The 27,291-nt window shown below is 44.4% G+C and overlaps 1 protein-coding gene across 3 annotated transcripts; it reads right to left on the bottom strand.

Annotated features, from left to right (window-relative positions):
• Positions 1-3: 3 nt before the first annotated feature.
• THSD1 (thrombospondin type 1 domain containing 1) lies at positions 4-26,928 on the bottom strand. Of its 3 annotated transcripts, XM_058845929.1 has the most exons (6): positions 26,697-26,928; positions 21,910-22,043; positions 20,425-20,563; positions 14,148-15,113; positions 5,736-5,894; positions 4-1,392 (listed from the first exon to the last, which is right to left on the bottom strand). In XM_058845929.1, exons 3-6 carry the CDS (start codon positions 20,480-20,482, stop codon positions 17-19), a joined length of 2,559 nt encoding a protein of 852 aa, XP_058701912.1. In that variant the 5' UTR covers positions 20,483-20,563; positions 21,910-22,043; positions 26,697-26,928; the 3' UTR covers positions 4-16. The 3 variants fall into 3 exon arrangements, with proteins under 3 accessions (XP_058701912.1, XP_058701903.1, XP_058701916.1); XM_058845920.1 differs by lacking the exon at positions 21,910-22,043; XM_058845933.1 differs by lacking the exons at positions 5,736-5,894; positions 21,910-22,043.
• Between the last annotated feature and the right edge of the window lie 363 nt (positions 26,929-27,291).

The raw sequence follows: 27,291 nt of genomic DNA, 5'->3' as shown, positions 1-27,291 counted from the left end.
CACCGCAATGAGTCACTCAGATCACCAGCTTCTCAATGCTCAGAGTACTTGTTTCATCCTCTTCATTTGAGCCAAAATACCCAGGGAGGTCGATCATCTGCTGCTCTGCCTCCGTTAAGCCAAAAGTAGAATTGTCATAAAAGGCAAACTCAGGGTCCAAGGGGAAGCTCTGGCACTTGTCCCTTCGATACTGGGCAGGGCTGACACTTAGGCCTCTCTGGGAATTATCTTTGCCATTTGGGCCTGTTTCTTTCCGCCACACACCTTTAGGGTTAGGTGAAGGGCCCCTCTTACTTCGGCTGGGCTCAGGCTTCTCAGCTGCCTTCTCCTGACCAGCAGGCGGGCGGTCCGTGATCAGGTCCAGCTTCCTCACCGGGGGCCCTGCCCTGTGGTGGGTCTTTGTGCCATGGCCCTGTGGTTCACAGGCCAGCACAGTGCTGTGGGGCTGATCCAGCTTTTCACAAGCCGGATTAGTGTTCCTTGATTTTGGCCGTATCCTGTCCTCCAGACCCTGGTCCCATGTCCTGGTCCTGGAGTTGTAGAGAGGAGTCTGTCGGGGTGTGAGAGTGGACATGCTTCTCTCTCTGAAAGGCCTGGCCTTTTTAGTTTCATGGAAACTGGCTGTTCTTCTGAACTGTGAGTTTCTATGACAGCCCCTCTCAGGCAAGTCCACCCTGTTATCCTGGTGCTTGAAATGACCTCTTCTGACCAAGGTTTGGGTAGGGCTCATTGCAGGATTGGCCTGTGAGAATGGAAAATCCAGCCTAGGGTGAGAGCTTTCTCCCAGGAACTTGGGCTGACTGGCTGGCTGTTCCAGAAATGGAGATTTGATCCGAAATTTGTTTGCTCCTGCCTCCTCTTGGTTTTCCCCGCTCAGGGGAAGCATCGTGGTGGCACCAAGAACCGTGTCCGTGAGAGGATTCTGAGAGACATGGTACACCTTAGTGGTCTCTGTCAGGCCTTTCTTCTTCATCTCTTTCAGCTGCTGCTGTGCCAGGCGGTAGCTGAAAATTGGAGGGATTATTTTTTGGGCATTTGGCTGAAAGTTTTCACTTCCAGAGGCATCATCTTCTTGGGCAAATTGGAGGCTTCGCCTGTAAGTTAGGGGAATGTTAACAGGGGCGTCTCCCCCTTCAGCAAAGCTGTCCCGTTGCTTGTTGCCTTGGCAAATGTTCTCCTCGTCAGAGTTTTTCCGGAAGCCAGGGGAATGGACGGAGTTCCGTCGGACAGCGGTGCTGCATTTCTGAGCTCTGCAGAGCTTCCTCCAGAGGGTGATAAGAACAGTGGCAAAGATGATGAACAAACACAGTGAGATACCTGTGATGGTAACTATATTATTTGCTTTCTGGTCCTCTCCTGGCTGAACAGAAGGTGGGGTGGGAGGCTGGACAGCTGTAAGAAAGAGCACACACATCTGTCAGAGTTGCACTGGCAGCAGCATTTTGGTATTTGAGGATGGATGCTTCACTGCCAAGGAAAATAAGCCATTAATACAGTATAGGAAGTTGTCTGCCATTAAAATTTGCTCATTGGAGATGACTTACTACTTGATGACTTCATACTGGCACAAGTATCTACTTATTTTAAACCAAGGCTCCCACAGACCTTTTAAATGTAATAGTTATTTTTTTCCTGCTCTGCAATTTCCATAAGGTATTCCTAAATTCCTGTAAAATGGAGGAACTCTGTTTGCCTCTCTTTATGTAGTACTTTTAGAGCCTCTGTTGAAAAGTGTCGTCAAGGGGGTAAAAATAATTCAACCCAGGCTAGTACTTCAGGTATAATTTTAAAACTATTTTTGGGAGAGCTTAAGTGGGTGTGAGAATTGAAATGAGTTTGGAGAGAGGTAGCATCAGGACAGACAATGTAACTTTTCTAAGCAGTCCTCTGAGGATGCTTTTACCACTGTCTGGTGCCACAGCCCCAGAAGAAAAAACCTTCCCATGCCACAGCAAGCTTTCAACTGAAAATGCCATTGCTCTTTCTCCAGCATTCTACTATTGATACCCTTCTGCTGTGGACTGGAGATGGGACTTCAAACAGGGAAGAATACTCTGCAAACCCTTCTTCACTGAGAGGATAATTAGCCACTGGGATAGGCCCCCTAGGGAAGTCATCATGCCCAGAATTCACTGACTGTCTGGATGATGCTCTCAGTCATATGGTTTAGCTTTAGTAGTCCTGGGGGAGAAGGAAGTTGGACTCAATGATCCTTATGGACCACTTCCAATTTGAGATAGTCTATGATTCTAACCTGTAACGTGACAATCTCAGAGCTATGCACAGCCCTGTTTAAACCTCACACTTGCCCATTCCACCCCATTACAGATGGCTGAACCAACTACAAATTGGTAATTCTTTTTTTGAATGAGGTCTCAAGAATTTCAGGGGCAATCTTGAGCAGAATACAGCATGGTTGAAAGTGGATTAAACTGGTCCAGTAGCTAATTTTAGTATCTGCTAACACTACCCAAATTCTTCTGGTCAGACATCAGCTCCACAAAGCCATGAAGATTTTTTTGGAGGACAAGGCTGATTAGCTGCAGCTGACAAGAGCTGGCCATGAAGTTGTGAGTTCAAACTAAATCACCAAACAATCCTGCCCTAGTCTCTAGTTTTATCCAGAACCTTCCATCAGGCTGACAGTCAGTCAGCTGTAAGACTTGGCAGCTGCTCCTGCCTGCACCACACTGACTGTCCAGGAATAGGAAATGTGAGTGCAGAATAACAAGAACTGGACACCATGTACTTCCCGTAATTCAGGAGAATACACATTCAACAGCAAGCTGGTAGTGCAGCTGTTAGGTGGGCAGCATGCACAAATGCACTGATGAACACAGTCTAGAAGGTCTCGGGCTGCTACAGAACAGGCATGCAGGGTGCTGGGCTGGGAAAGAGATCCATTTCCCTATTTCAGGGCTACCTAACAATCCCAAATCCTCTAAGAAGTCTTGCCACTGGAGTAACTTTGTGTCTCTCTGAGAGCTTGAAGCCAGCTTAAAGAACAAGACCACTGCCTGCTGAATCTTATAGGAGAATCTCTAAAACTTGCATTCAGTCCAATGCCCCTGTGCCGGAGCCTGGAGCACTGCTGTTCTGGACACCTGAGCAGGGAGTGAGCAAGCTGACCTCGGGGAAGGAGGCAGAGCCAGCATGTGCTCTGTTCAGGAACACTGCAGCAGAGCAATTCATTCATTTTTCATCCTTCTCTCAGTTGTGTTTGCTAATTGATATTTTCTGAATACTCCATTCTCTATTTGTAATGCACACTGTGCTGCACTGTTTGGGATAAACAGCTAACAGCAACGAACTGCGAGCTTCCGAACAGGACTGGGTCCCTGTGGTTTGCTTCTCCCTGCACCTCATTGGCCCCTGCACCACGTGCTGGCCTTATTCATTCAGCCATTTGCTCCATCTGCTGGACTAATGACTGCAGAGTTATGCTGGAAACAGAACCCATCTGCTTCCGAAAGCTGCAGACTGCTGGTGTGGGAAGGGAGAGGGTGACACTCCCAGCTTGAGATCAGGCAGTGGATGAACACTGTAAAGACACAGTGTCAAATCACTTCTTGAGCAAGCTGAGATTCAATAGGATGAAATCATGTTTGTGGTTCTGTAAAGGAAGATGCCCCATGTGAGAGCAGGAGGATTAGAAACCATGTGCAAGACAGAAGCGAGGTATTTCCTCCAGATGATCCCACAGCAATGGGTGCAGATGCAGGCTCCTTTGCATCTGTGCTCTCTATGTATAAACCCTCTTTATTAACCCAGAGACCTCACTGGAACCCAGGGATTGTCCAAACCTGCTGAGTCCAACCAGACTGCCACAGGTGTGTGCACAGTCTATGCACAGGATGGTTGGAAACCATCATACACCTTTTACAGCTGCACACCTGCACGGGAGGAGACCCCTCTGAGAAGCACCAGAGGCCTGTCACCTCCAAGCATGCAAAGCAAGGTCCACACACAAATTGTGTTTTCAGCACAAGCTCTGCATGCAGGTAACCCCCTCCAGCAAGCTCCCTGCACCAGGACTGCTCTCTGAGCTCAGGAGGTGGGGAGGGAAACTGGCTGGCAAGAGGCCAAACCAAATTATATACTTAGAGACATACTGCTCCAGCAGATAGACAGGAGGCATGGGATAGCACAGCTCAACAGCAACTTTGGAAAATCACTAACAACCCCAATGCATTTTGGTGGTTGCGTTACTGCCCACAGCAGCCTCAGAGAGTCTGGCATAGAGAAGATAACTACAGCAGGCTGGTTTAAGCTGGAGGCCCAAAGCATCTGAGTTGTTCCTCTCTGCTTTCACTCACAGCTTTACTAAATAAGCAAACTCACATGGTCAGTATTTTCAAGTCATAAGAAACATTAGGACCTCTTAAAACATTCCCAGTGCTTCATGAACACGGACAACATGCAATACCTGGCTTAATGGAATATAATTTTTAGTATTTTCCACTCACCCAAACTTTTGTTAACTACAACCCATATCCTGCACTGTTCCACGACACATTTTAGTCTGCCTGTATATTTTTGAGGCCTTCATCCTCAGACACCTTGAAGCTGGCTCAAGCTAACACTTCCATTAAAAACAGTCCTTCCCTCTTCCTGCTCCAGCTGCACATTCTCTCCCCCTGCTGTCCTTTCCTTTTCAATGGCACAAGCACCACAGTGGCCATGTGCTAAACAGCTCCCCACATCCCTAAACTGTCCATTTTTTAGCTGTCTCCATTCCAGTTCTACACACTGCACTTTTGCAAGCAGAAAGAAGTGCCTGCAAGCAGCCAAAGCAAGGAATAAGGCATTGGTCACTTTGTAATAGCTTAAAATATCTGTTCAATTATAGTCTGAGATCCTAGGACCTGCACAGCTCCTGGGCATCTTTTCTTCCCCATCCCTGCCTCCTGTGGCATCTATGGGACACAAAGCCACTGGAGCTTGTAAATCTGCTTTCTGGTCTCTGTGGTCTTGGCATCAGGACACTCCTTTTCAGTAGGGAGTTTGCAAGAAGCAGAAGTTTTACACAGACTGAGCACCAGCACCCTGCTAAAAGAGGTCATGCCCCTCAACAGTGGCTGTCAGCACCCAACTATGGTGCTGGCACAGCCTCATCCAGCCTCACTGGGGGTCATGTGTCTGCTGTAATCCACCTATCATCTTATAGAAGGCTCAGGTCTCCTATATCTTCACCCACTTGCCACTCACCAGCAGTTACCGATAGTTATTGAGAGGCAATCAGTTGTTACCAATAGGCAAGGGTTTATAAAGGCTTCCTGAAGCCTTACCTATCAGTAACAGCCAGCCTGCCCTGTCACAGGCCAGCAGCAGTGGTAGGCTGGAGCAGGGGGAGACCTGGCACTGCCACCTCAAGGAACTTACAGAACGGCAACCTCAACACCACAGGTCCAGCTGGAACCAGCACCCTTTTTTAACTGACTTTAACTTTCCACTGGAGTCTTTGGCTTTCACTACTGAACATGTTCTGGTAGCCCCAGTATCTCTCTTTCTGGACTTCTCCACTCCCTGACCATCCTGGAGATTTTAAACTGCTTCCATTGCACCCATGGCATTCAGAAATATTACGCCTTGGAGCCCTATCTCCAGTGTCCCACAATCAAATGCAGAGGCTCCTGGCCCCCAAATCAGTATGAGTGAGAGATGGGAGGTTTCCATTTTACACTTTTTCCAGGGCAGTCACATGACTGGAGGAAGAGGACAGCAAAGCTACATACACACACACTCCTCCAGCGAGCACAGGGAAGTCTCCCTCGGCGATCCAGCGCAGCCTGGTTTTGCTGGCGAGGAGGTGAGGCACTCTCGGAAACGCTCCCGGATGCCGTCCCCACAGGTGACACTGCATGGGCTCCAGGGCTGCCACCGGCTCCACGTTTCTACAAATACACAAGCTCACAGCAATGAGGAACTGTCTGTCTCCTTACCTTTAAAGACACAGCCACTTGTCTTCTTTTTGAGAAAAACAGCAGCAATAAACAACAAAACCATGTAAACAGCAAGACAAAAAAAGCAAGTGGCATCCAGGGATGAGCCAAAGCTTCCACTTGTTTTTCTTTTTTCACCCCAGTGTCAGCCAGCAACACAGTGGTCAGTCAACTGGCAGGCAGGTTCTGCCTGGAACAACAGCAAAAGGAAATGAATCCACAGATCTTTGAAGTGGGCTGGTAATTTATATATTCATCCAATTCCTGCCTGACAAACAGTGCATTTACAGCAGGATAACTTGATTGACTGAAGTACAGTTACTGCTGATATATTTATATGACTGTGACAGGATGATAAGCCTACAAGGCCTAATGAAATGGCAACATTGGTTTGCTCTTTATTTTCTTCTCAGCACACAAGTGTATTATTGAATCATTCATCTGACAACTTACAGCTCTCTATTGTTTTATTGCTTATGGTTAGGCAATTTACCCAAGATGAAATTTTACGTGTTCATTTATTTATTTAAAGTGGAGGCAGACTCAGGTTCTAACACTACATTATAATTTTTTAATGTGTAATAAAATACCTCTTTTTCTTAGACAACATCCTCATCCAGTGATCTCCACATGTGAGCTTTAGAGCAGTGAGAAGCCAAAGAGAGAAAGATGGGAACATTCCTGCCCCTATCTCTCAGGTGTGACACTGAGGCAGGGCCACAACTTTCAATTCCAAACTAATGCATGAGTTCAGGTGCAATCTTAAAAGATAAAACCCCTGGGGATGCTCCTATGTGTCAGCTGACTTTGACAGAAAGAAGAACAACAGACTACTTATCTCCATTTCCCCGCTCACAGATAAAATAGAAAAACAGCTAAATAATTTTTTTTTTTAAAGTAGACCAGGTTAAACTTTGCTCTTTTAGATAATTTATGGTGTTGCTACTGCCAACACAAGCCATGATTTTTAATTTTATTACTGCTGCTAGCATGCCCTGAGCCCTTAACCAATTAATGGTGTCAAAGCACTAGAGAGTGTTGTATGACTAATAATGGCTTTATGATTTCAAGTATTGTTCCTAGTGTTTATTATTTTAAAATGTTTCTAACAAGAATAAATACAGCTGTGTTTCAATAAACATGAAATTGTAACTGCTTTGGGCCCTGTCCTGGACAGTTTTGTGAGCACATCAGCATTAATGTGAGCAGCCTAAAAGGACCAGTGGGGCTGCCCTCCTGGTGCAGGATGGGGGCCCAGAGTTTGAGCTTACACTTGTGCTGCCAGCCACAGCTGCAGTGCATGTGTGGGCACATACACACATTTGTGTGCCTGCATGCCCCAGGACATCTGCCTGATGTCCACAGAGGAGAGATGGGTATGGCAAGACACCCTGGTGCTGCCGCAATTCTAAGCCCACACAATGTCTGGTGACTACCCTGGCTGTTTGTAACCAACTCCATCACAATACTGCAACATCCAAGATCCCAGGTTGTATTTCACTTTGTGCTCTTCATGCACCTCTCCGCTTTCACCTCTCTGTCTCTGTCTCTGGAGCTGAGCCCAAAGACAGCCTGAGCTTTCAGACTCCTCCTTCAGTTTGCAGCCATGTCAGTACCCAGTGAAGTGCAATATGGAGCAAATGTATGGTGTCAAGGGAAAAGAGAATCAGAGGATGCCAAGAAGCAGGTAACTGAGGAAATTTGTTGGGATAGGGAGTCCCACAAAGGTACAGACCATGGACAGTTTGCAAAACCATGTCAGTTAGCAAGCAAAACTATTACTGAGGGCAGGAAGAAAAAATGTTCATAATCTATAGTCATTCAAGGTCTCATTGATGCCTCTCAAACAGACTTCATGGTATCATAGTATCATATATATCATAGGATCTCACAACAGTTTTCTTCATATCAGGATCATTAAGGACTCCAACGATGTCCCTCACCACTGCAGAGGGGCAAGTTGAAGGACCTACCTCCTTGTAGACCTACAGCCTCCTTGTGTGAGCAGCTTGTTGAGTTCCTGTCAAAATTTCCAGTGCATGAGCTAACTTGTTTCCCTCTCTCCACATTTCTTGCTCCTTTAAACTTCTGTTAATTAAAGTCAGATGCAGAGCCAGATTCAGAAAGGTTCTGGTTGCCTCCAGTGCTAACACTGGTGATAGTGGAGGGTGCTCAACAGTCTCCACATTGATGCCTGTGGGTTTCAACATACACGAATATTTAGGACGAGTAATTTTCCAACACTGACGTCAAACCTAAGATGTGCCCATTGCTCCAGGACACTTTTCACTGACTTGGACATTGGCAAAAGGTATAGAGTTCCTTAGCAAAAACACTTGGGACCCATAGCTTTGGGGCTAAGAAATGTGCCTCAGACAGCAGAAGAACAAGAAATGTTCCAGCTCCCATGAAAGATGGGAGATTTAAACTCCTACATCTTGCTCTGCAATTCCCTGCAATTACCAGAATGTAAAAGAAAATGAAGCACAGTTTATTCTCCCCCAAGGAAATGAAATTATTAACCTCCATTTAAGACAAACAGATTGAAAGTGCCAGGGGAAAAACCAGAAGGTATGAACTGCAAACTAGCTCTAATAAGCGTGAGGTTTCTTCACACACAATTGAGGAATCAATTATCAATGTGAAGACATCTAACTGATGAGTTATTTTGAAATAGCTGACAGTTGGCAGATCTGCCAACATGAAAGATAAATGCAATTAACTGTGTTAATTATTGCTCTGCATAAATTTCTCCCCTCAGATTTCCATGTTCACAAGATTTTGTGCATGCAGTGCTGTCCATCAGCAAGGGACACTCAGCATCATCCTTCCAGCCTGACACACATGACAGTCCTAAACACTTCAACCAGGCCAGTGGTGTGGGACAAAATCACTAATTAGTGACAGGTTCATGTAAATATCTATGCTAGCCTAGGGGATTGCAGGATATTTTTGGAAGCTGAAATCAGTTTTTAGGTCCTGAGAATGTATTTACACACATTGTATTGGTGTTCAGACAAGAACTTGGAAAACAACCTCTCACCCTTCCATGGAAATGAAGCCTGGGTGCACTGAAATGGTGGCATGTTCCAACAGGTTACTAATTTGGACAATGAAAGGACAAGGATCCCTTTGAAGAAAGAAATCCTAGACTCTGGGAAAATTAAGAGTCTTTTCCCCACAAACAGGCATTGTTAAGAAATGGGGAGGCACAACCTAAAAATATTTTTTTCCCAGAAGCTGAGTCTGTAAAACCTGATTTATTCCTGTTGTGTGGAGATGAAGCATTTACTGACACAGGAAAAGTGGACTGGGTACAAAGCAGCCCTAGCATAGCCAGATTGCCTGCATATGCCTGTTTTAAATAAATACCCAACCCAGGTACAGATTCAGGCAGCAGAGCTAATTGGTTCCCAGACTTTCCTACCAACAAGCAGATCTGATTCACACAGTTTTGTTCAGGAAGCAAAAATTTGACAGAAATTGTACATCCCTGCCTAACCTCTAGATGCTCCATTTACTCCTCTCCTCCCTTACTGACCACTTTTCTCTTCAGAATGTCTTCCCATACCTTCCTCTTTCCCTTTTCAGGCAACAGTTGCATTTATTATGCCCTGCCAACATCCCAATACTTTTTTTTGACAGCTAGCAAAAGTCAGATGAACAAAATTCATTTGTGCATAGGCAACTGCAAGAGACCTCACTGTAAGTCAAACCAAAGTTGAAATTTGTCTCTGGAGTGTAACTAAGAACTGGAAAAGAAAGTTAACACGAGAAATATGAAAAAAGTGCCTTTTTCTATGCTTTAGCATTACTGATTAATATTATCAGTCTTGTCCTTAATGTTTCAAGCAGGATACAGGCTAGAACATGGGACAATCTTCTAATGAGAGCAAAAGTCTCACTGCTGGGGACACTTAAATCCCAGATGAGCAAAGCACAGGATTAAGCATGGAAAAGAATGAGCCTGCAAAGCATCTGCTGCTGGATAAGGTGATCTAACAGAGTTTCCTACCTCAGACATCCCAAAAATCCAGTCAAACACTGGGGAAAAAATGAGCTGCATGTTCCTCTGTGAAACAGTGAAGAGCCCACCAAGACGAATGATGTGACTCACATCTCACTGTTAATTTTTTCACAGATTCTCCAGTTAGGATCTATAGAAAACTACACAAGTGCTGTCTCACAATTAATGGATGTATTCCCCACCTTTAACAGATATATTCACAGTCTTGGATAGCATAAGTTTTTTTTGTGACACTTATTCTGAAGCTGATGGCCTGGAATCAAAGAGCTGCTGACCTGGCCCACTCAGGGCCACTGGGAGCTTTCTCCCTCCTACTCCAAGCACAAGTGAGATTCCTGTTCCAAAAGTCTGTACTAAACTTGGCCTGAGTGAGGAGTAAAGAGAGGACTGACAAAGCATCAGGAATATAACTCATGTCTGATTTATGTAAAATAGATATGGCAAAATCATCTTTTATCCCATCATCTGTGGTTTGGATGAAGATCATTTTAATGATTCAGGAACTTTGATCTTTTACAAAACAATATCTCTGCTTCATAACAATAGAGCATATGCTAAATGAAGTAAGAACTGGCTGAGTGACAGATTGGATATGCAACTGTCAACAGAAAACCATCAGAGTGAGAATGCATTTGGAGAGATTCCAAAGGGATTAGTATTAGGCTCAGTGCTTCCCTAGTTGACATGAAAATAAATATAAACCATTACTGACAAAATATGTCACTCCTGTAATGACATAAGCAAAGAGTGCAGCTGTATGGAACAACATAGGGTACTTGCTAACTTAGGATAATTAAAGGAAAATAGATCCTAAATCAGCAAAGTGAAAAATGTAGGAAGAAGGAATGAAAATTGCATCTCCTGCACGGTAGACTCCATACTGAAATAGCTCAAGAGGAGTATACAGGGAAAAAGTTATGGAAAATTGCATAATGCAATCAATGGAATGAAAGCAGAGGTAGGGGTAGGGAGGGTGCTACTGATCAAGCAGCATCAGTGAGAAGGATGTGTGAACACAGCACACAAAGCCGGTACCCTGGTTGTCAAATAAACATGAGTGTTTAAAATAACAGAAAGGGAGTCAAACAGAATCAGTAAATTAATAAAATCCTGAAGAAAATGCCTTCCAATTAAAGACTCAATCTTTTCAGCTTGTTAAAAAAGAACACTGAGAAAATCTCATAGATGTGAGATGACCTGGATGTGTAAATGTCTTTGTGAGGCAAAGACAGTAGAGAGGAAACAGCTATTAGAAAGCAGCAGAGTAAAATTTAGTTATCAGAGGATGAAGCTAGATTAGCTTTAGTTATGAAACACATAGAGTTTCCCTTTTCAAATGAATAAATCAGAGCATAGTATTGAGAGAAAATACCAAAAAGTCTGTTTTGTGGTGTCTCCAAGTACAAGACTGGATAACTCTCTGGGAAGGGTAGGGAAACGGTAGTCAGATGCAAAGACTAGCTGTGGGGCTCAACACCAGGGTAACTGAATGAAAAATGATGGCCCACATTGCACAGAAGCCCAGACTAGAGATTTATCACCTCTCCTTGCCTTAAACTTCATTAAGTCCAGAGCAGAAATTAGGAGACTTGAGACACACCTGTTCTGCAGCAGTCGCATGCTTTGCACAAACAGCTATCAGGGGTCTGCCATAAGCAGGGCACCTCAAGTGCCGGCAGCAGGGTGAGGGGGCTCAGGGGAGCTCCTTCAGAAGGAGCCAGCAGACTGATGGCCATCACAGACAGTGCAGGTTTGCTCTGTCGTGGCTTCAGGCTGATGTGCCCCTCCCAGAACACCCTGCTCCTTTCAAATGCTGCCTGCAGGCTTTGAAGTCTCACAGATACAGGCACAAAGTCAGACGTGCTGCAGTCTAATTAATTTCAGGTTGACATTTTATTTACGACTACATGGTGTGGCTTCGCTTTCATCGGCTTTGTGGATGTGATACTCTTAACTTGACAGCTATTGACCTAACTCTGCTCTTCAAGAGGCATAGCCTGATTCTTTCGAATGTGGTTGTTAGGATGGGGCTACTGAGGAATCCAGGGAGACAGAGCAGACTGCAGGAAACCATTGCTTAATATAGATCTCATAAATTAAAACAGTTAAATACTGGGCACAGAATCATACCTATATCATATGCTGGTGATTTATCTGTGAGGGTAATTATCTAGATCTTATCAGTGTAACATACCACCCAGGTACAGATAAAAAAACAGAATTCTCTCTTCCTTTTTCCTTGAGAATTACCTCCATTAAGAAAATAATATGCTTTCATTTTTAGATAGACTTTCTTATGCCAGAGGAAGAGAGGGAGTGCCAAGAGAGAATGCAGATGGAAAGTTAAGATGAAGAGAACTATGCACTGAGTTTGGCATGTGTTGAAAATAGAGGTCATTTTTAGTACAGAGAGTTAATTAAATAGCTAACAATTATTATAAGAATTTGTGAAGTAGCACAAAGTAAGACCACATGATGCTAGGAACCTCATTAAGGTAGGTTGTGTCTGGGACTGTGTGCCCTGGAGTATGTCCTACACTCCTGGTCTCCTCATGATCCTTCTCAGATACCTGTCCATGACATGCAATGGCCATTTTTTGGCTAGAGTTCCTGCACTTTCTTTTCAGGGGAACCAAGGTGGGGAGGTGAGGAAAATGATGCACACCTTAAACCTTTCAATCCCAACTCTTTGAAGTGTGCAGCTGGAAAAGATTAATTCATTACCTATAGACACAAGCCTGCTTCAAATGAGAACATTTTCCTTTAGGCAATGCAACCTAACCCAACCCAATCCCAATTCCCTTGTGCACATACAGCCCATCCCTCTCTGTGGCTGCCTTCCACAAATGAGTGATGAGAAGGGTATTTGGCTCATCCATTTCCTCTGCCATGCCACCGTGGTTTGCAGACTGTCAAACCATGGACTGTTACTTCTAATGCTATAGCTCTATAACATATACATGGTTTTGGTTTCTGCCAACCAGCACTCTCTCAGACCATGCCTAATCATGCTCCAAAGGATTATATGGACCACCAACTGTTCCCAGTCAGCAGACTGTACTATTCTAATCTTTTCTATAAGGAAAGGTTTGGCTATATGAATACAGCTCATGATCTGCCAGAAAGCCTCATGGGTCAGAAAATGCACCCTGGTCTGTTCTAAGCAACAGACGCAGCTCAAAACACTGCTCAGAAAACCCACCAGCTGTCCAAATGACACAGCTGTGCCTTTCACTGTAGCCAAATCCTGACTCATCTCACCACAGTTTGTGCATCTAACAGGTAGGGCTCTAAACTTCTACACCAAATGGGTAGAGAAAAAGACACCCCTGTGAGGATTCAGCCCCAGTATGTTCAACACCCATGAATCAACCTTGCAAGATGCCCCTCAACTAAAAAGCAACACAACTACTTAATGTTGGGCCCCCGGCTTTTAGACACTTAGATGCAGGTAAAACTAATCCTACCTTTAGAGTCTCCAGATCTACTGCAGTAGCTTCTTACCTCACTGAGAAGGGCAAGTTTAATTTTCAGCCTGACTAGATAGATACATCATTCAGAATGTCCTAAGTGGTTTTAGCTGGTACCTAGTGTTGACTTAGTGCAGCCTTGAACTACCACACTGGTATGGATGCTAACTCTGAAATAGAGAGCACGGTGCCTGTGGAAATTGCAGGCCACATAACTTTCTCAGTCTTGCCTGAGAAAGTGGCCTGGGAAATCATGGGGAGGAATTAAAACAATCCTCAGAGACAGAGAACAGCCTTGCAGGTGCTGTTTGTCTGTTCCTTGTTTTCTTGCAAGAGAAGGTCAAGGGGTGGTGTACCCCACTGACCAATGATGGTGATGTGTTAGTTTACTAGCCAATAAGAGTTTATTTTCTGTACTTTTCACGTATAGGTCTATAAAAAAGATCTGAAGCAATAAACTGGGAGAAATTCTCCCGATTGACTCCCAAGAGAGTCTGTGTCGTTCTTCTCACCGTTCCTAATAGAGCGACACAGTGGTACTTGTTATCAAATCTCCTTGTGTATTCCTCTATATAACAGTCTATCTTGTTCCCCCTTGCATATAATATTACAAATATTTTGTCTGGTGCAGGAGACCCAAAATCATTACCCACATTGCCTGGGAAGAGTGCTGATTTTGGCAAAAAGAGGAAAAACCTCAGTACAAACCTATATTCCTTTGGATCAGCATACACTCCTTAACTCTTGCTGGAAAGTAGCTTCGGTTTGAGAAATGGAGGAGGTCAAAGCAGTATTTGTTCTTCCCCACATCAAACAAAGTGCAGTTAAATTCTGTTCTGTTGTCTCCTGGGTGAAGGATGTTTTCATACAGCCAAGTTGTTCTTTGACTCGGATGCTTGAGAGCCTCTTTATAAACAACTATTTTTCCACTGATAGAAGTGCACGGTGGAGAGATTACAAAAACCTGAACCAAAGTTTTGCATGTGTCTTCTGCTGCCACAACCAGTCTGTATCCAAATTTGTGGAGGAGATCTACAGGTCCTATGGAGGCGATGATGGAATGTGTTTCTAATGATTTCAGTAACACTGTGATGTATATTTCTTGACCAATGGGTGGGCAATCAAACTCTACCCACTGGGACCTAGACAGGGGGATTCCTTTGCTAGTTCTAATGCCCAGAGTTTCATCAGAGCTTACTCTTCTGAATTCATAAAGGGTGCTGGTGAATATCACATCCAGTGATACCACAGTCTTGTTCATGGCACATAACTGCTCATTTGTAAAAAGTCCAACCTTAAGGGAGTTCCCAAGCACCTCTGAACTCCTGTTCAAATCAATGTGAAATACAGGCCATTCCACACGGAGGGTGGACATGCTGCTTCTGCTCCACTGGGCAGCACTGCTGTTGTCACTGGGAGAGACCATTCTGAACAAGAAATCACCAGCACTCTTGAAATGGTAACACTCAAACACCACCGTCCCCTGGGACTGATTTGCTGGAAGCTGTTTTCTTGCAATTATCTCACTGGTGCTGGCATCCAGCAAAAGGATGGACACATGCTCTGCTGTCACATTACCACCACTGTAGTACTGATATTCCACAGACACTGTGTCATTGCTGAAGGCTACATGATCCGGGTGCTCCAACAGGAGATACTCCACTTCGCCGAGAACTGAAAGGAAAAGTTCCACAACAGTATTAAGAAACAGACAAGTTTTTCTTCCTCTAGAAGAAAACAAGTATTTTAAAAATGGATATTAAAAGCGGTTCTCAATCTGTTTCACATGAACCAGATCACAAAAAAAAAGAAAAGGTCCTAGCAATAGCAGTTAGAGTTCAACAGCTCTATTCTGTGCAGGGATGTGATTTGGAGCAGCTCAAAATCCACTGCAGTAACACATTCAGGAAGGTAAAAACCAGTATTTTAAAGCAAACCACAAGTCACCCAAAAGATTAACAGAAAACTGATTTTATCAGAATAGATTCTCAAACTCTTCAACTTCTTTCACTTGGAGATTTTTAAACAGCACAGAGGCCAGCTGTTTTTCAGCTTCAGCCATAATTTAACAAAAAAAGGACAGTGGTTTCTTATACAGATAGATGAAAAATGTCCCCCAAGTTAAATAGAATAAGAAGTCTGCATGATGCTTTTTGAAGCCTTTTCTCTTGCTCTGTCTTATGAATCTTTCATTTTGCTCATTTGCATCGCAGACACTTGAGTGAAAGAGCTGAAAATAACAGTGATGGTGACTGCAGCACTTTTCTTGTCTCAGATGTGGTGCAACATGCCTAAATGACATCATTTCATTATAAATGGCGCAGTCTTTTCAAATTCACCTCTTGCATGACCATGTTTGTGCAAGTTGCCAAATTATCCTGAGACATGCTGTAACTAGCGATGATATCTAAAGCAATAAATTGGGAAGATCACATTTCCGTTCTTAGCTCAACTACCTTCTCTGCGTTGCTTGAACCTGAAGGATTTCAGACACAGAAAGGTTATCTGAAGAATCAGAATTGCATACATCTATTCCAGATAGAGAATGTGCTGTGAGACATCTTTATTTAATTAATTGTCTGGGGAAAGACTTCTGAGTCTTGGATGGAAGCTGCCACTGAAGTGTAAAACTTCAGTTAAAGCAATCCTTTCATAAGTAGTATCAACTAACAATACTTTGACTTGTTAAATCTGTTACATATGTCTTAAGATTACCTCAAAGAAAGCTTTGCTGGAAAAACACTGCAACTGCCAAGGCAAGCACTCAGCAGTCAGGAGTAGCAGGACTCATCTCACATCATATTAGACGCCTACTACTCTAAGCTTCAATTTGAGTTAGTCAACTTGGATTCGCTTTCTTCTCAGCAGGAAAAACTTTCAGGAAGAAATTCATCTGACTGGATATAGACATTTACATCTGGGTGGGGTGCAGCGTGCACTAGAAAAAAAAGAGTCTATTACTTGCCACCAGCTATAACATGTCCTTAAAACAACCAGCTCCAACCACATACATAGTCTGAGTAAAGGTGGCACACACAGCCTTACACATATAAATTGTACCTATACCCTTACATGTATGGGCTCAAGCCTTTCATTAGCATTTCCACAAGACACTGCTTCATTTGGCAGATGGACGGTGCTCATTACCAGCGGGTTCTTTTGTTCTCATGCTTCTGTTGGTGGTCCTATGTATTATTGACTGCACACTGTCCAAAATCTGTCTTGATAACACGGAATTATTCATTTCCCCTATGGACTCTTCTATTGTCCTTTTATTGTAGTGCATTAGAAATATTAATGACTTTTTCCTTCTAAAATCCCTGAAAAATGAGAGGAGGTCACTATTCTTGTTTAGTGTGTTAGGAACCAAGGCACAGGCATGAAGATAAAAACTGTCAAGTACCAACTAATTATGGTGCCCTGTGAGAGCCAGGACCTGATTTCAAATACAATGGTCCTTAAGACATCCAAAGCAGGACCCCATTCATCGCAGCTGTGGTGAGCACATGGCACCGAAGCAAACCTGATCTGAACTTGGACACCCAGAAAGTAAGAGACAGACCCTAAACACCTGCGAAAAATGTCTCCCTGAACTGCCCAGCAACACATTCTCCTTGCTCTTCATGCTTTGGCTCCATCACGTGTGCCTGCCCATATTTTACAGTCCTGTTTCTACGGCCATCTACTTTCAGTATCTCTTGGGTACTAGCCTAACTCCATTGCTGTTACCACAGTTCTTCAAATTCCTGCCTTCATCTCTTTACCTTATAGGTCTTTTATCTTCTGCTCTTCCTTGGGCCTGCGATTAACTCCAGCACATTCCCACTTTCCTTGCTCAGTGCTAGCATTCCATCAGGGAGCACAGGACAATTAACTTTTGTGTCCAATAATGTTGGAGAATTCTTGCCCTGGGCTGGAGCATACACAGTGTTGTATGGGGCTGGCGAGAGGAGCCAGCAGGAGTTGGGGCACACTTGACCCTTCAGAAAATCTCATTGCTAAGTCATCTGCAAGGATTTAGATCTGGACCAGATCTAGGCAAGTCTTTGTAAGGACGGCAGAAACCATGTCCCCGGCCACTGTGAGCACTATAACAAAGAAGTTCCCACAGCTGTGTTAGAGTTTCCCAGTGAAATAGCTGTAAGTTGCTGGGGTTTTGCTTCTTTGATAGTGGGCAAAATGATGAATTTCTCTATATGGTAATCAGCTAGATTCAATGTAGCTGAAACATTAAAGGAAAGGAAATCAGACTGTGGCAAAAACCCAGCATGAAAAATTTCAATTTTAAGCTGTAAACTTACAACAAAAACAGTCAAGCAATAGTAATGAAAAGCACTGATGTTTGTACCTACTGCTTTATTGTCCTTAGTCTCTTTTACAACTGTCTTGACCCTCTTGCACTGCTTTTTTTTGGAATGGCTGAGACAAGAAGTAATACCACTCTGTATGTTGGGAGGAAGGACAGGAGGGAGGGCAGGGGACTGGTGTGGAGCAGTCCCTCAACCCTAAGTGCAGATGACTCAGGAAGTGAAGAAAGTGACCATTACTGGAAGATGCTGTTACAGCACTGCAGAGATCTGGCTGGTGCACCCCAGTTCACAGCATCCTTTCCCCCAGATTGGTAAAAAACAACTTTGCACATTTGGACAGCCCACGCAGCAGTTTTTCACAATGCTCTGACAGACACCAGTTAGAAGGAGACAGCTTCCACTGCAAGCTCCTTCAGCTGCCCTCCAGCCTACTACGTACCCATGACTCTGCCATGTGCCAAAGCTTGGTCCCAAACAATTGGACAGCCAGTCAGGGGCATCTTTCAATGGATTTGTATCATTTTCGTTGTCATTACAATGGTCTCCCATTGAAAGAAGTCTGGCTGTGGTACCAACAACCTGCCAGAGGAGTCTTTGTAAGAATTCACACTTTAAAAGAAAAGTCCTTGCTTTCACTGAAGACCAAGAAGAATTTCTTGAGGGTGCTATTCAGATAGTTATTTATTTTTAAGTGTTTTTAAGGCAACTTGGGTTGTGCTGTTAGCTTGTCATCCATCAGTAACACAGAGCTAAGTAGAACAAAAACATCAGTAAAACTGATAAGAAATGAGAATACAGTTTAGTTGGATATTAGGGCTTTTTATAGCACTTCAGTAATTTTCCAGAGCATACTGGATCACTTAAAAAATAGTCTTGCCTGAAACAGAATTATGTAAGTGAAATAGTTATCTAAAATCGATGTACATAGTAATATTCAAAGATATGAATATGCAGAACTGTTTGGAAGCAATTTTCTGAATTATGGGCTGCCCTTTAACTGGAAATAAGGTGAAAGTTGATGCAAACTGTTGATGCACCTAAAGTTTGCAGCAGAGATTTAGCTCATTAACTGCACATTGTAATTACTTGCTGTGCCACGCTCTGTAAAGTTCATGAATAATAGCTTTTACCTCTGAGTCAACCAGCTGTGAATGTCTACAGGACTGGCTCACCTAGAACCAGTGGATATTGTAATCATTCATCTCACGTCCTGGCTCCAGTGAATTTAATACTCACCTTCACGGTATTACCTACTCAGTACAAGGTATCTACCTGGGCTGGTTAGCTGTCTTATTAAAAGAAGAAATGTTACAGAAAGCCATAGACAAGGGTCTTTACTTCTGCTAGAACCAAATTCATCTAAAAGATAGAAATTCTAGGTTCTCCACATCTTTTTGGGATCCTTTGTTCTGCAGCAGAGATGAAAGATTCACAGAGGAAAGGGTAGCGTACTTACTGTTCAGTCATTACTTATAATCAGATTTTTCTCACTTATACAAGGACAGCAAACTGTGTATGTTTTTGTCCATTTCTCTCTTTTGTAAGACATCTTCAGCTGTTTGATGTTGTCTTGCATCAAACAGCTCATTCTGTAAGTAGGGATTAACCACTCCTTTTCCCATGTTTTCCATGTTGTACTTACTTCTGCAGTGCACAGCTTAATCCTTCAGCATGGTTTGACAACGTACTGCAGCTGTCAGAACAACGCTGGCTTTTAAACAAGGAATGAAATTTTCTAAAACATACCAGTTACTTAGGAATTAAGAGTCCCATTTTCAGAATTTCTAATTTACTCTGCAATAAGAAAGTAATTTGGAAACCTACTTCCTACTTAGTATATTTTTGGAAAGGATAAGACACCATACATATGATGCCTTCCATCTTGCAGACATTTTGAAGGTTTCTGACTTGAACTTGGATGTCTAACTTCCCTCCTTGGCAGCTGATGGTGAGAAGGAGGTGCTTTTTCGTTCTACACATCTCAGCTGCAGATGGGTAAGAGCTGCTTTCAATAAGTATGGATTTGTGCATGGACTACTCAAACAAGACTGCCTAATTTTATGTGACTAAGATTGAATGAGTATGAACATCATCCTTTGGCTTCTCATATCAAAGGAAAGAACACCTTTGTTGTACTCAAAGGTTCTCTGGGTGGCAGCTTAGATCCATCAGATGGGGGCTCACTCAGCCATAGGAGGTTGGCTGTACTGTAGATGCTCACATATGAGCCAACCGCCCAGGCTCCTTTCCTAGTAATGGAGAGAAATAGGTAGTTCCGTGCACATTTCCACCCATCCTACTATGGCTACCTAAACCAGGCCTACCTTCCATGATATCTATTAAATATTATGAAATATTTGTCTTACAAGAGAGCAGTTCCAGTTACTACTTCTAGCACAGACAGTCCCTTGATTCTCATGGAAATGTGTTCATTTATCCCGTTTATTTCTCTGAGCTAATTTACAGCAGGAAAGGGTCCTGACACTTATCTAAAGGGGCAGTTTATGCAAGTTCCATTTTCCCCCAAACTACTGAATAAGATCTAGACTAAATTCTGTGCCTATCAGTGGTGGCTTCTGTAGCATTTCATTTCCACAGATCACCTGGAAACATCACCATTCAAAACCACCTTGTGAATGCACATCACAGTTTTCCCTGACAGCTCTAATACTCACCATAGTCACAGAGCACTACTAACAACAGATTTGAAAAATCTTTCAACATCTGTTTCATTCTGACCAGTGAGATCCGGGGTCCTTTTACTCCTCATGTCCCTTTTCAGCTCCAAAGTGCTAGCACGTTTTCCAAGAACACCTAAAAGTTAAAAAATCACAGCTGTGTCAACTTTGCTTCAATACAAGACATACTGATAATAAGTTTAAAAAGTATTAAAAAACTATTAATTAACATTTCTCTCATTTACTTAATAATCATTAACACTGTATCAATGCATCTGAATAAGCACAGCTGCAACTCACTGTACAATACTTTTCCATCCTGAAATGCAGCTCCTGAGCCAGAACAACAAAGACAGATAACAACAATTTTATCTTTGCACTGCAGGAACTGCTGCTGTGGATATCTTATATTATAACCAAGGCTCACAATAGCAAAATAATGAGTATTTTATACAAAATATAATGTTGAGCTCAGCACATAACAATATTGGAGATTTATTGCTGGTACACAATTCATATCCTTTGTCAGCTGCTTTCAAGTACAAAAGCAGCTCAGCAGCAAAGTGCTTTTTCGGTCATCGAACTCCTCTGTTATTCAGGTCTAGTAATACACTTAGTGATCTTACCAGATTTATAAAAGATCTGTAACTGCCTTTTATATCATTCCAACTGCTCAGATGGAGAAGGTGCTAACTTCCACCTTTTCCTCCATAATTTTTTAAGTTTACATTCACTACAGCATTTGCTGAGCCAATAGAAATAGACTTCTTTTGCCAAGTTTCCCAGTTGTATGTCCGTGTGGCTTAAACTAGTCCTTATGAGTCTTGCAACAATTAGATAAAATAGGTTGAAAGCACAATGATAGCAGCAAAAAAAAACAGTTTCCTTCAGAAGCTTAAGTAGGAGGGAATTAAAAAGAAATTCTACTTAAAAGCCATTTCAAAATATAAGAATTGCTCTCCTGTGTTTCACAGGAGCACCTGTAGGTCAGTCACTATGCTTACCATCTCACAAACACGCAAGAAAGGTCTTGATCCATCAAGTTTACAACCTAATTTTATGAGAAAAAGCTGGCACTGGAGCAGGCAGAAGCTAGGAGTGACCAAACTCTGGAGGATAATGATAAAACATAGGAACTAAGTACGGCAAAGATCACGTATGTCTTTAGGAATCACAAATAAGATATTTCAACAATTACACTGCTTGTCTTGTTGAACTAAGAGGCAGCAGACATGTTACTTGAAAGCTTTTTGAACTGCTCTCTGTGCCAAGTGGCTGGAGAGAACAATTTCTAAGAAGAGACTAGCAGCACAGCCTTGCTCAGTAAAAGCCCATTACAATAATAGCTGCACATATCTGAAAGGAATAATCATCATCTGGCCCAGGAACTTGACAAGGCTCCAGAAAGCATTAGATAGGGCCAGTGATACCGCCACCACCCTCAATTTCACTTGATACGCTGTAAATTACAGGAAGACAAACCTCGTGCCTCAGGAGAGGGGCGGCTGCTGACGGAGGGCGGTGGGGAGCCAGCCTGCCTCCAGGGACAGCCGCTCCCGAACTCCCCCGGCTGCCGGCAGCAGGCGCAGCATCACAGCAGGAACATCATTCCTTGCCTGTATCGTTATTGATCACTAATCAGTTAATCGAAACAAGGAATCAAAGCAGTCCAAAGAAGAAAAAGCAGGCTTCACTTAAAAAAAATAATTGTGATAGATGTTTTGGCCTCTAGCATTAACTGCTCAAAGAAAACAGAAGATATGTGGCATTGCTGCAAACTGCTCTAAAATAAAGTGGGGGAAAATTGATTAGTGTGCCACTGTCGTGATTGTGCTGGATGACTTTAATGGGTCCTTTCCATTCCTAGCTTTCCTAGACACAGATTCTTCAAATGGCTTTTAAAAATACTTCTTTCAGAAAGTCACACACTGATAGATGAAATTCAAATAATCCTAATCTCAGCCTAATGAGCGACACACTGCACAGAGGAAATAAAGCTGTGGAAAAGAGAATAAATGCTCAGGAAAAAAGAAAAAAAGCCTGTGTAGGAGAGCACTCTTGAGGTAGTTGCCGTACATCTTAATTTGCACATCAGCCCAACCGAGGAAAAAGCAGCGTGGTTCATGAGACAGGGTGCCAGCGGGAGGCATAGGGACCAGACCCGACTTCTCTTCCGATTCCTGCCACTGCCAGACATAATGTCAGCAAACTGCAGCGTTAATCTGCTCCCCTCCTTTCCACCCCATCTTTCACACTCTGTATTTATAGTAAAGACTTTTCAGGAGAGATACTCTTTCTAACCAAGCCCGTGGATGGAGCCCAGCGCCAGAGCCCTTGGCTGTTTCGGTAACATCAATCATTCGTCACACCAAAACCTCCTTCCCTCTCACCCTTCCTTCTGCGTTATCTTGGCTCGCTTGGGAAAATATTCCGGCGTGCAGTGCGGGTAACACCCAGGCTAGAATTCGAGTATTTGAAACTGTACCAAAACTAACTTCCAATTAGTGAGATCTGGTACCTCTGGAAGCCTAGCCCGGGGCTACTTCACCCTCTGCACGCCTCTGCAGCAACTGGATTGCAGCGGGAGCCCTCCCACCTCGCACACATAGAGCTACTTCAGGCTACCGGCTGCAGTGCAGCCCTGCCTTTGAACAAAGCTCCAATTAAAGTGCCCCATGAAGCCTCCCTGAGCTTTTGCACCTTTGCTAGCTGAATTCCAACAGCAACTCTAAGTGCAAGGATTGCCAGCCCATTTCTGGTGTAGTAGTATCTCCATACTCCTCTCTTTCTGCACAGGTTTGCTCCTCTCCCCCTCCTTCACTTTTCCTTCCTTTTGCCTCATCTCAGTTTCAGACAGGGCTTACACCTCTAAGCTCAGCTCAGAATTTTCCCCTCTCCTCTCTGTCTTCTCTAAGCCAATTTTTTTCTAGACTTCTTCTCATTTTTAGGTCTTCTTCCAAATACTCCATATATTTGCCTCCTGCTCAAATATTTTTCCTCTTCTCACACTCACATAAAATTTTGCTTTTTGAAGCAGACATTACATTTAAATGGTTTCTACTCTATTCAGATCTACCTCAAGTTCATTAACTTAATGAGATGAAAAATGATGGAATGGAGAAGGCTATCAGACTTCAAATAATTGGCTTTTTAAATTTATTGCTCTTGTGGACAAGCATGAACTGAGGCCCCATTGTGCAAAATGCAGCAGAAGCATAGCAACATAAAAAGATGCTTTCTTCTTCCAAGAGACAGTGTAATGGCCTGATTGGAAGTGGAAGACTTCCTCTCCAAAGGGAATTTGAAATGACAGATGAGGAGGGCATAAGCGATAAAGCACTTCGGAAGTGAAGACCAAGAGGCTTGTGTGCAACGCAAATGACACGGGAAAACTTTGAGTCCGTGCTCTGCAGCAGATTTCCTGTGCTATCTTGGTCACATCTCTCAGCTTTCCTGTGGCACAGCTCGCCACTGGAGACTCTATCCCCCCATCTGGTATGGGGGCTACAAGAATAAATCCTCATTAGCTGTGAGGTTTGCAGGCACCACAGTGTCACAAACCATATAAGAGCTGGATGTGAAATTTGAAATTGTACTTAGAATATTTTTTGCAAATAAGTAACAGAATAGGCTATAATACTGCCTATTACAATCACTTGTATTAATCTATTTTTTAAATGTCCCTATTTCCCTACATCGTTAGAACCATAAAGTGTATTGGGGTAATTCTGGTTTTACAAAAAAACCCTAAAATAAACCAAACTAACCAAACCAACTGGATTTATGATTCCTAGTATTTTTGCAGTAGTATCCAAGGCTGCAGCACAGACACGACATTTCAGACACCAGCCACCTCTTCTGAGAGCTGTCACCTGCTGATTTATCAGTTACTACCTTCACCAACTGCAACAGCACAGCATGCAGTACCTACTCCCCCTGAGTTAGGGAGATGAGAGGCAAATAAGCCTTGTAGTTAAGAAAGGGCATTCGGGAATTAATCAGACACTCCAAGACCAAGCGTGGAGTTTAATGAGAACACAAATCCGTGGGACTCAAAACCTCTGTGCTCTGGAGCCTCATTCATGCAAAGCAAGTGCCACTGATGGATCCCATATTTCCCACACGTACCCTCAGACCTCTTCCTCTTTGCAAATCCCCACCAAGAGCTGAGGCCTCCCCTGCCCTAGCTCCCATCCTCCTTCAGTAACAGGCCTGGCCTTGCTTCTCTCTCCTCTGAGCACAGCCCTGCTCTCTCCTTGTCCCACCAGCCCCACAGCTGCAGGTGAAGGTGGACACAGCCATGGCACAGAAGCCCCCCCTGACTTAGGGCACACATGAGTGCTAGGTGGGAGAAGGGCTTGGGGAAGGAGTGGGTGTGTGCGTGGGTGGTATGGTGTCAGGCTGAGGAGGGATCCTCTTGGAACCAACCTGCCCCTGCCCCAAGCATTGCCCCTGGCAGCAGCACCTACTCCAGGCACCTCTGATGGACCCAGCAACCAGCCAGGGTCTGGATATTTATTGCAATTAGGGAGAAAAAAAAAATCCTTTATAGCTGTTCACTAGTAAACATTTTTCAGTTGTATTTGCAACCCAAAATCTGCACAGTTCTGGCTATGTATGAAAGGCTGATGGCAAAATAGTCTACAGACAGAAAAGCCTGAAAGTCCCTAAATCCTCCCCACATTTCACAAGCAGCACTAACAGCAAAACAAAATGCTTATCTGCAGCATTTCCTCAAATTTAAGGTTTTCTTCATATTTTATCTGTATGTTGGAAAAAAGATTAATTATTTTCAACCATCATGTGCTTATTGCAATGGGATTAGGCAGCTATTGAAATGTTACCACCTGCTGGGAATTTCAGAACCTCCCATATAATCTCTCCGCTTTGACAGTAAAGAGAGACTGCCTCAACTATGCATCACATTTTATCAAAATCTAATCACTGCTGACCAGCCAGAGTGGTCAGGGCCAAAAATATGCCACTTCTCGGAAGATACTGAGTTTAGCCAGGAAAGTGTCTATGTGATGTCTGCCACAGCAGGGGGCTGGAGCTGACATCCTCAAAGGCATCTTTCAGGCTTATTTACACATCCAACAATTTTACATTGTTATCAGATAATGACTTTATTAAAATTATTCATCTAAATTCACTAGGCTGAAACTGACAGCACCAGATCCTGCATGTGCAAGAAATAAACAATAATTAGCTGATAAAGCGTATTTTCATTAATACTTGGGATCAAATCTCACAAAATCCTGGTATTTCTCAGCTCCTTTTGATATTGACATAGCAATTCAAGAGCAAGCTGGCCAGCAACATCTGTCCTTTGAAACCGAAGGGCTTACAATAGATATAGCATAGGGATGATATTTACTGTGGAAAATGTACAGTGAAAATAAGTTTATTAAGCATAAAGAAATTTGGGGAGGTGTTCGAGCAATAATAAGTAAAGAATGCAAAGAATTAAATACATTAGATGAGAGCTTATAGTATAGGGGAAGGAATACAGTCATCCATTCTTTCCTTCCTCCTTCAGAGTTTCTTTAAAAAATATATATATACTGCCCACTGTTCTTCGAATTTCCCTTTTGGTGGAGTTTATAATGAAGCTCACCGTACGGAGAACATAGATGGCACAGCTACATATGTACTTCTGATACAATCAGAAGTTTAATACAGAAGCAGGTCCATAATACCATGAAGTATCAGCATTAAAAAGAGAATTGGGAAGCTGCCTCCTACACTTTACACTGGGCTTGCTGTGTACTCACACGGTTTTGACCGCTCTAGTGACTGATATAAAATTGAAATCACCAAACATGCTAAAAACCACTAAAATTATTCCTACCTATTAGGGACTCGGGTGAAGAACCCGGGCAGTCGCTCCCGGTGCCGATGCTCCCGGCACTTGGAGAGCGCTGGAGCACCGTGGCTCCGGGCGGGACGGCCGCTGCCTCCGGGGCAGAGGCGACCACAGAGAATACCCGGGCAGGGGCAAACGCGGGACCTGCCGGCACATGGGTGTTTTACAACTCCTCCAGGACCGCGCGTCACGGCGATCACGGCGCGATCCCGCGGCACCGCTCGATCCGACCGACGGCTCTCCCCGCCCGTGACCGCCGGCTCCGCGCCGACGGCCGCCCCCCGGCCGGCTCCGAGCCCGGGGCAGCCCGGACTCCACATCGCCCCATCCCTCGGCACCCAGCGACCTGCCCGCGCCCCGGGACCCCCGGGCTCGGCTCCCCCTCTGCCCGCCCCGCGCTCACCTCCACGCTGCGGGCGGAGCGGCCGGCGAGTCGGGGATAGAGCGCGGTCCTTCCCGTGGAGGAGACGCCGCCGGCGCTTCCCGGGGCGGCGGGCGGGCGCTCACTGCCCGGCGGCGGCGGCGGCAGGAGGGTTAAATGGCGGCTGCGGGCGGCTGTCAGCGGGCGCGGGGCGGCGGCGGGCGCCGAGCGAGGGCAGCCCGCGCCCCTGGCGGCGAGGCGCTCCCGGCCCAGCCCCGCCGCGGCCGCGCCGCCCTCACACGCCCGCCCGCCGGGCCGCGGCGGGAGAGGAGAGGCGTGAGGGGCGCGGCGTGAGGGGCGCGCCCGAGTCGTGTGCACCCCCGGGCCGCTGAGGGCCCTGTGGCGGCCCCGCAGCTCCCCTCACGGTGCGTGCGATGTGTATGGCAGCCGTACGGGGAGCGGCTGAGGGCATTGGTCAGCGTGGAGGAGAATGAGGGGAGACCTCATCGCAGCCTGCAGCTTCCTCACGATGAGATGCAGCGGAGCAGACACTGATCTCTGTGGTTAGCGGTGATAGGACCCGTGGGAGTGGCCTGAGGTTGTGTCAGGGGAGGTTTAGGTAGGATGTCAGGAAACC

This window comes from Poecile atricapillus, chromosome 1 (assembly GCF_030490865.1).
Source record: "Poecile atricapillus isolate bPoeAtr1 chromosome 1, bPoeAtr1.hap1, whole genome shotgun sequence".
Classification (NCBI taxonomy): Eukaryota; Metazoa; Chordata; class Aves; order Passeriformes; family Paridae; genus Poecile; species Poecile atricapillus.
Note: the sequence above shows the minus strand (reverse complement) of the source record. Positions and strands in the feature narration are given on the sequence as shown.

Excerpts from the sequence above, each read along its gene's own strand:
- THSD1 (XM_058845929.1), bottom strand. The coding sequence starts at position 20,482 with ATGAAACAGATGTTGAAAGATTTTTCAAATCTGTTGTTAGTAGTGCTC. Across the intron at positions 5,895-14,147 it reads GCTGATCCAAAGGAATATAG|AAACGTGGAGCCGGTGGCAG; the intron begins GTTTGTACTGAG and ends GTGTATTTGTAG. Across the intron at positions 1,393-5,735 it reads CTCGCTGGAGGAGTGTGTGT|CTGTCCAGCCTCCCACCCCA; the intron begins GTATGTAGCTTT and ends TCTTTCTTACAG.